The following is a 9,281-nucleotide window of genomic DNA, read 5'->3' on the forward strand; positions in this document are numbered from 1 at the left end:
TCCAGCTGAACCCAAGGCGTGCTTTCTGCCCTTGAACCTGATGCCATCTCTCCCTGTGAAGTTTTTCTCCTATGAAGGCAATTTTCTTTATGAGAATACTTGTTACAGAAATATTTTTCTTCAAACTTATAAAGCCTATATATAGGTTAAGGATGCTATTTCATTTTATTTAACAGCTATGTATTAAGAATTTACTAATCATCAGACATTGTGTTGGTTTTTAGAGGTAAGACAATGAACAAGATGATCACAATCTCTATGAAATGGGTCACCTATTGGAGAAAATTAGAGAGATACACAGATATATAAAAGTGTGACGAATGGTATGAAAGGCAATATTCTTGGCATTGTGCTCATATGTAGCTTTATACATATTCCCTTCTCTTGTAAACTGGAAATGGTTTTAAAATCTTTATGTGCCCATATATTAAATGTAACTAAAATATCTCGTCAATGCTAATGTGTAAGGAGAGCTTTTAGAGTTAAAACTGCATCACAGCATGAGACATGAATATCTGATTGGCCATTCATTAATGAAGCTAAAATAGGTCACTGTCTTATGACTAGGACATACTAATCCCTCTATTAGTTTTATTTTATAACTTATATACGAAAGATAATTTCTGTAATATGTATAATATTATTTGGGTATCATATAAATGTCTTGCTATTAACACCACTTGGTAACCTTTGTCTGAATCAATATATTTAATTGGTGTTGTGGATCAATAATTTTCTATTTGAATCAATTATTTTATAGCAAACTTGAACCACTTTCTTCTACTCTTTTAAAAATATATATAATATATATTTTCTCTTTCCAAGTTTAAAACATAATGTTTCAATTGGTTTCCCTAATGCTTACAAAAATTTTTTGGATTTCTTTTTAAATAAATATATTATGTACTCTTTCATTTTTATTGATTACATGTGTTTCAATTATTATTACAATTACTTCTTTTACAGTGTTCACATCAGCACAGTTTGGTCAATAGGCATAAATTCAGGCCGACTCCTGGGCCTATTACTTTTAATGCTTCCCTCTTTCTGCTTTCCAGACTTATAGCAGGCTCCTTTTCATTTACCCTTCTTAAGAACTGGAATCAGGCCTTTCTGAAGATTCCAGTTCTGTTCAGTGGGTAGCTCTCTTAGAGACAAGTATGGTACTAGAAGTGTTTATTACTGATATATTCCTTTAAGAGTATATTTTAAGTCGATAGATTTCATATTATCGTCAGTTTAATTTTAACATTATTATATTTTCACTATTTGATTTTATAATTGCATCTCTTTGAATATATTTACTCATAACATAATTAGCATAACTGCTTTATTCTTCCTTATAAAAATGGTTTCAAAAATAAAAACACTGACATTACTACAAACAACAAAATTACTGAGTGAAGTAAAACTTTGTTTTCTTCTAATTCCTACAAGAGCAGTGTGGTCAAATCTGGGTGTAGGCAACAAACGAATGCTTTTTCTATAGAGGAATGTTAATCAATAATAACATTTATTAGCACTTGGTCTGCTTTTAATTATCATTAGGAGTCAGCAAATTCAATATTGCCTGTAAAAAATAATTACCCCTAAATCTTTTCTTCATCTAATTTCTAAACAATTACTTATATTGTTGAGTTTTAATTACACACAAAAATATGTTTCATATCAGCACATATACATTCATTATATTTAATAAACATTCTTTTGTACTTGGAGGTTAGAGAACTCTGTTGAACAACTAGCCTAGAATAGGCAGGCTCAGCTACCCATGACGCTTTCAAGAGGAAATTTGTAATGGTTCAAAATTTGCTAGCTTTCTTCTGGTTCAGATTGTGTCTCTAATCCTAGTGGTACCACCTATCCTTGTTCGTAAACAACAAATTCAGATGAACAATGAGTACAGCGATTGCAAAGCCAAAGATGCAGAACTTGGGTTCCTCCAGTTCTGGTCCTTCTGCCATGTGACCACGCTGCAGAATACTGGTCTAAATGCAGAAAGATTTCCCCACAAAAGCTGCTCATTGTTGAGCTGTGCGCACAGCAAAGAGAAACTTTGGGAAGTTAATTGTAGCCTGTGACGTGTTATGTTATCCAAAAGATAATGTGAATACCAAACATTCTGCCTAGATTTTGTGATTTGCTTTATGTGATTTTTCATTTCTGAGTTGTTGTTTTTTTTCCCCTGGGATAAAGAGGCCTGGTGCATGAAATTCCTGTATGCGGGGGGGGGGGGGGGGGGGGGGGGGCGGGTTTGTAGCCCGGCCTGCACCCTCTCACAATCCAGGACCTTCTGGAGGATGTCCTATTGCTGGCTTAGGCCTGCTCCCACAGGGTTCCCTGTGGATTGTGCCTAAACCAGCAGTCAGATATCCCTCTCGCAATCTGGGACCACTGGTACCTAACTGCTCGCCTGCCTGCCTGATCACCCTTAACCGCCTCTGCCTGCTGGCTTGATCACCCCTAACCACTCACCTGCCTGCTTGCCTCACCACCCCTAACCACTTGCCTGCCTGATCACCCCTAACCACTCTGCCTGCCTGCTTGATCCTCCCTAACCACCTCTGCCTGCCTGCCTGATCACCCCGAACCACTCTCAGGGGGGCAGGGCCAGCCAGGATGAGGGGCCATTGTCATTCTGGTCATTCCACCATTTCGGTTGCTGGGCTTTTATTATATAGGATATTAAGCTTGAAAACTGCTTCTGAAGATTGAAAGCAGATATTGTGTAGAAAACCATTAATTTTTCAATGTCAGTAACACAACACATAAGAAAGTGGAATTTCCATATACAAAATAAAAATCACATTTCAAATAAGGATACCAAAAAAAAAAAAAATGAACACACTTGTCACCAAACACACTAGTTTCCAAAACTATATATTTATTCCAAAGCAACAATTCAAGTGATCTCAATGTTTTCTATCATTTTCTCCAGCTTTTGTTGTTGTTGTTTTCAGAATAAGAGTATTTCAAACTTTTTTTTAATTTCCAGGTTTTATATATTAGACCAGTGATGGCAAACCTTTTGAGCTCAGCGTGCCAGCATTTTGAAAAACCCTAACTTAACTCTGGTGCTGTGTCACATATAGAAATTTTTTGATATTTGCAACCATAGTAAAACAAAGACTTATATTTTTGATATTTATTTTATATATTTAAATGCCATTTAACAAAGAAAAATCAACCAGAAAAATGAGTTCGCGTGTCACCTCTGACACGCATGTCATAGGTTTGCCATCACTGTATTAGATTGTGGAAATATAGAAAAGCCAATGGATTCAATCCAAAAGAAGCAAGGTCATTGACAGATAAAGACACTGCTCTACTAGCAATTTCTGGAATTTATCATGAAATGGGAATTTTAGAAATCTCTGCTAAACTCATTTTATAAGATTTTCCCATTAATTTGCATATATGTTGCTTTACGGTAAAAACAATTCAATATTAAAATTGTCAGCAAATCTTCTTTGACCAGTTATGAGTACACACAGAATAAAATTTGAAGTAAATTTTCTAATGAGCATAAATATGTGAAGTTCACTGAATCATTTAAGGAAGACGTGAGCAGCAACATGTAGGTGTTTGCTTTTTATTTTTATCAAGACAAGGTGATTAATATGTTTTGGAACTATTAATCCATTAATTTTATCTTTAATGTTTACTTGATATAAGTTTATATTTTACCAGTATGATTATATGTTCAAAGTTCAAAATATTCTCACTGTCTGAATTTCTTTGCTGGTCATTCCTGTTTTTCTTGCTGAAAATCTGATATCTTCAATATTTAAAAATATTTTATATAATCAGAAATCTTTTTAACTCAGTATAATATTTAAATAATTCATATTTACATTTTTTAAATTACCTGGGTCCCTTGAAGAGAAGGGGATACATTTAAACAGCTCAAGAACTTTTTTTCATTGCTCCCAGGATGTGCAATTTCTTTAATCTAAGGCCCTCTCACATTACCTTTTCTGCACCTTATCATGTCTTTCCCCTTAGCCCTTTCTGGCATTACTTTGGTGTCCTTCTGTACTCAGAATTTATTAAATCGGTTTTTCCTATGGGTAGAAGTGGGATGCTCTCATTTGGGGTGAGGGGATGTTAGTCCTAGTTGTGGGGTTATCTGACCACAGCTAATCTTCTTCTGTTTGAGCTCCTCAATTTCCCCCCGAGTTTCTGCCACACTGTCACAGTTACCCTATATAATAAAGAGGTGATATGCAAATTGACCCTCACACCATCACAAGATGCCACCCCCACGTCACTACGAGATGGCCGCCCCCTGTCATCACAAGATGGCTGCCACAAGATGGCCACCCCCATGTTTTCACATGATGGCTGGCAGGGGAGAGCAGTTGGGGCGATCAGGCTGGCAGGGGAGAGCAGTTGGGGCGATCAGGCTGGCAGGGGAGGGCAGTTGGGGGCGATCGGGCGTGCAGGAGAGGGCATTGAAGGTAATCTGGCCAGCAGGGTAGCAGTTAGGTGTCAATCAGGCTGGCAGGGGAGTGGTTAGAAGGTGATCAGGCTGGCAGGCACAAGCAGGTTAGGGGCAATCAGGCAGGCAGGCAGGAGAATGGTTAGGAGCCAGCAGTCCTAGATTATGAGAGAGATGTCCAACTGCCACACAGGGATCAGGCCTAAACCAGCAGTTGGACATCCCCCAAGGGTTCCCAGATTGGAGAGGGTGCAGGCTGGGTTCATGGACACCCTCACCCAGTGCACAAATTTCATGCACCAGGCCTCTAGTTTGCAATAATTATGTTAGGTTTGGAGATCCCCCGCCTTCCTGCTCACTTACATCTTAGTGGGAATTTTCTGGAATTCCCTGCTTCTGTCTCACTCATGGGGTAAACCATAGGGGTTTGTTTTCATTCCCATTGTTGTTAGCTAATGTTTTAGATGAAGGAGTAGAGAATCAGCTCAAGGCCACTTCCTTGTTCCTGTGGAAAACAGAAATGCTAACAATATTTTTTAAAAGAAAATTATAGTCAACAGTATGACTCAGAAAATAGCTATAGTTGAAGGAAGACAAATGGCCGAAGAACCAGGTAGTCAAATTTTGACTTATTTTAAACTAGGAAGGAAGTAGTTAATGTCTAAAATTTAAAAATGTTTACAAACCTGGAGGAAAAAAATCAGAAGAATTAAAAATTCAATCTGATAAAAGTGAGTGCCTGTGAGAAGCAGGCAGGATGGTAGGGGAAAGGTAGAATAGGGCTCTTTAATTTCTTTATAAGCTACTAGGGACCCAGTGCACAAATTAGTGCACATTGAAAGGAACTGTGGGACACCAGGCTGTGGTGGGCACAGGGGCAGGTCTCAGACCATCCTCCGTGCCCCTGCCCAGCCCCTCCCACCACGGCCCCTGGTCCCATCTTCCAGGCAGCCCTACTCCCACCACCACCACTCCCATGTGCTGACGGTGCCAGCCCTGCTTGCTCCCGCTGACAGCATGGAGCGATTGGGGCCAGTGCCAGCAGTGGGTGTGAGTGGGGCCAGTGCTATCAGCAGGTGCAAGCTGTGGCTGCCAGCCCTGATCACCCCTGAGGGCTTCTCCACCTCCCCCTGCTCCTGAGGGGTGATCAGGGCAACAGCCGCTGCTTGCATCCACTAATGGTGCCGAGTGATCGGGACTGGCTGGGGCCAGTGTCAGCAATGGTTACGAGTGGGGCTGTCATTGGCAGTGGGTGTGAGCAGTGGCTGCCGGCCCCAATCATCCCTCAGGAGCAGGGGGAGGTGGAGAAGCAGGTGGAAGAGGCAGCTCCAGCACTAGCTGCAGGCGTGAGCAGAGCTGGTGTTGGCTTCGGGTGTGAGTGGAGTCAGCAGCAGGTGCAAGCACTGGGTGGGACCACATTGTGTGGGAGCAAAGAATTTTTAGTAACCATCAGAGGCTCGCCCCGATTACAGCAACCAGCGCTCTGCCTTGGTCTGGCGCCCCTGCTCACCTGTTTCATCATCCCACCGTGGCCAATGCACGCCATGTTCCGCACTCTGCCTCCTGCTGTCAACGCCCACCATGTTCTGCACGCGCCCCCTGGAGGTCAGTGCACGTCATAGTGACTGGTTGTTTGGGTGTTCCGCCATTTGGTCTATATGCACATTAGCCTTTTATTATATAGGATTCTGTATTACTTATGTTAGACTATATGCACATGTTTTTATATTATTTGGGTTCCCCTGTGGCTCTGTCTCCTTTTGCCTCTGTCTCTGTCTCTCTTTCCTTTTTCAAGTCATCTATCTCAGACCTGCTTTGGAGTGCTCTGGCCCTGGAATAAGAAAATAGGGAGACTGGTCTCACATGTAGCTGATGAGAGGATTTTACCGCTGTCATGACACCCTCCTGGCCACCAGGAGAACTAAGGCCACAGACAGGCATTCATTTAAATGTAAATGGCAGACTTTACTTCAAAGACATTATGAATTATTTAAAAACACCGGAAAAGGCTTTTCTTGTGATTTCTAATAATTTAAGTTACTTTAGAATATTTTCAGCTTAGAAAATCCCGTGATCAGCTCTGAGACTTTCTCTAAACATATTTAATTATCACTTACCTATACGCCCATATCAATGCATAATATAATTGGGGTATGTGTTTGAAACATTTAGTTACTGACTAAATTCATTGATCTCCTCAGTAGTCAATTATTCTGGAGGCAGATTTGTGTACTTCCGTGTAGCTTTGTCGTTACTATCCCAGGCAGGCTTAACTTTTTGCAGATGACAGCTGGACTATGACAATTTAGGGACTTTTTTGTAAGTGAACTTGAGCCATCATTTTTAGAGAACTGCTTTGGATCTTTTTTTTCCTCACTCATATTAATAAGATTTGATAAGTTCTGTGGAATGTCATTCACCAATTTTGGAACATTCAAAATATATTTTGTCTAGTAGGTCTAAGAATTAAACCCAGTTCAAGGCATAATATGTTGGCATTTATAAGAGATATAGTCATTTACAATGAATGCTAAAATACTAATTGAGGGTGGAGCCGCCGCGGAGCCGCTATCGCAGAGTGGGTCCGGCCAGGGAGGGAAGCGCCGAGCGAGCTCAGCCAGCCGCAGACTCGGAGCCGCTGCCCCGCGCTCGCCTCCTCTCGTCCCCAGAGAACGAGAACCATGGCGTCTGGCACCTCCGCCGCCACTGAGGAGGAGCGCAGCCTCCGGGAATGTGAGCTCTACGTGCAGAAGCACAACATTCAGGCCCTGATGAAGGATTCCATTGTGCAGTTGTGCACTGCTCGACCAGAGAGACCCATGGCATTCCTCAGGGAATACTTCGAGAGGTTGGAGAAGGAGGAGGCCAAACAGATTCAGAATCTGCAGAAAGCAAGCACTCGTGGAGATTCGAGAGAGGATGAAATCTCTCCTCCTCCACCCAACCCAGTGGTTAAAGGCCGGAGGCGACGAGGTGCTATCAGCGCTGAAGTCTACACAGAGGAAGATGCTGCATCATATGTTAGAAAGGTTATACCAAAAGATTATAAAACAATGGCTGCGTTAGCCAAGGCCATTGAAAAAAATGTGCTGTTTTCACATCTTGATGATAATGAGAGAAGTGACATTTTTGATGCCATGTTTCCACTTTCCTTTATTGCTGGAGAGACTGTTATTCAGCAAGGTGATGAAGGGGATAACTTCTATGTGATTGATCAAGGAGAGATGGATGTCTATGTCAACAATGAATGGGCAACCAGTGTTGGGGAAGGAGGAAGCTTTGGAGAACTTGCTTTGATTTATGGAACACCTCGAGCAGCCACTGTCAAAGCTAAGACAAATGTGAAATTGTGGGGTATTGACCGAGACAGCTATAGAAGAATCCTTATGGGAAGCACCCTGAGAAAGCGGAAGATGTATGAGGAGTTTCTTAGTAAAGTGTCTATTTTACACTTGGAGTGCGGGAAACGAGTTAAGTCGGCCCGCGTGAATTGCGCGTACTCCGCGGGAGCCGTCTTAACTCGGTTCATATAGATTTGCGGTGGAGTGTGGGAAACGTGTAAACTCGGGCCGATTGTAACTGCGTATTACCAAATATTTGTTTGTTTGCCGTTCACAAAGATACCTACCTGCGTATGCGAACCGTTTCATACCCATTGGGGTAATAGGTATCATAAAAATCCCTGATTTTGCGCGGGAAACCTAAATAATTGCCCGCGCCATCTTATATTTTGGCGGGAAATTCACCCGACACCGTAGTGTTTAGAATCCTTGGACAAGTGGGAACGCCTCACAGTAGCTGATGCATTGGAACCAGTCCAGTTTGAAGATGGGCAGAAGATTGTGGTGCAGGGAGAACCAGGGGATGAGTTCTTCATTATCTTAGAGGGGTCAGCTGCTGTGCTACAGCGTAGATCAGAAAACGAAGAGTTCGTTGAAGTGGGAAGATTGGGGCCTTCTGATTATTTTGGTGAAATAGCACTACTGATGAACCGTCCCCGAGCTGCCACGGTGGTGGCTCGTGGCCCTTTGAAGTGCGTTAAGCTGGACCGACCTAGATTTGAACGTGTTCTTGGCCCGTGCTCAGATATCCTCAAATGGAACATCCAGCAGTACAATAGTTTCGTGTCACTGTCTGTCTGAAATCTGCCTCCTGTGCCTCCCTTCCCACCTCCCCAGTCCATGCCTCACTCGCACACGGCTTTATTTTCCCTATTGGCAGCACCTGTGGCCACTGGCATTGCAGCTTCTTGTCGGTTTATATTAAAGTTGCTTTTATTGCACTGTTTTTAATTTGGAGCATTAACTGAATGCTCCTACACAGTTAAATAAATAGAGAGTTCTATGGAGACTTTGCTGTTACTGCTTCTCTTTGTGCAGTGTTAGTATTCCACCTGGCAATACGTGCCATGCTTTTTGGTGAGGGCAGATCCCTGCACCAAATAATTACCATAGAGTAATGTTGTAACAGTGCAAGATGTTTTTTTAAGTGATATAATTTTCTAATTATCATAAGCATCTTTTAGACTGTGGCCATTTATGCTGTATTTCTTTATAGAATAAATGATTTCTCATTAAGCTCTAAGGATTAGGAAAACTGATATAGAAAAAATCTTAGAAAGATATCTGCCTGTGTTTAAACTAGATTAAGGGTGGGAAAATACCCATTTTTTTCTAGTTATCAGATGGATATGATCTGTTATGTTTTCTTCTTCCTTTTAACCAGAATTTATGTTTGTCAAGCGAATTTGCCTGGTATTGATTGTATCTTGTTATTGTTTCCTCTCCAGTTCTGAAATGCATTTAGGTGTAGCTATTCATACCTGCCTTTTGAGTTTGAA

At 41.5% G+C, this 9,281-nt stretch overlaps 1 protein-coding gene across 1 annotated transcript; it reads left to right on the forward strand.

Annotated features, from left to right (window-relative positions):
• Positions 1-7,029: 7,029 nt before the first annotated feature.
• LOC138998842 (cAMP-dependent protein kinase type I-alpha regulatory subunit-like) lies at positions 7,030-8,789 on the forward strand. The gene is made up of 2 exons (XM_070400855.1): positions 7,030-7,911; positions 8,200-8,789. The coding sequence occupies exons 1-2, from the start codon at positions 7,123-7,125 to the stop codon at positions 8,581-8,583; spliced, it is 1,173 nt and encodes a 390-aa protein (XP_070256956.1). The 5' UTR covers positions 7,030-7,122; the 3' UTR covers positions 8,584-8,789.
• Positions 8,790-9,281: the final 492 nt, after the last annotated feature.

Source organism: Myotis yumanensis, unplaced genomic scaffold (genome assembly GCF_028538775.1).
Source record: "Myotis yumanensis isolate MYYU_CA2020_CCGP unplaced genomic scaffold, mMyoYum1.0.hap1 SCAF_21, whole genome shotgun sequence".
In the NCBI taxonomy this organism is placed as follows: Eukaryota; Metazoa; Chordata; class Mammalia; order Chiroptera; family Vespertilionidae; genus Myotis; species Myotis yumanensis.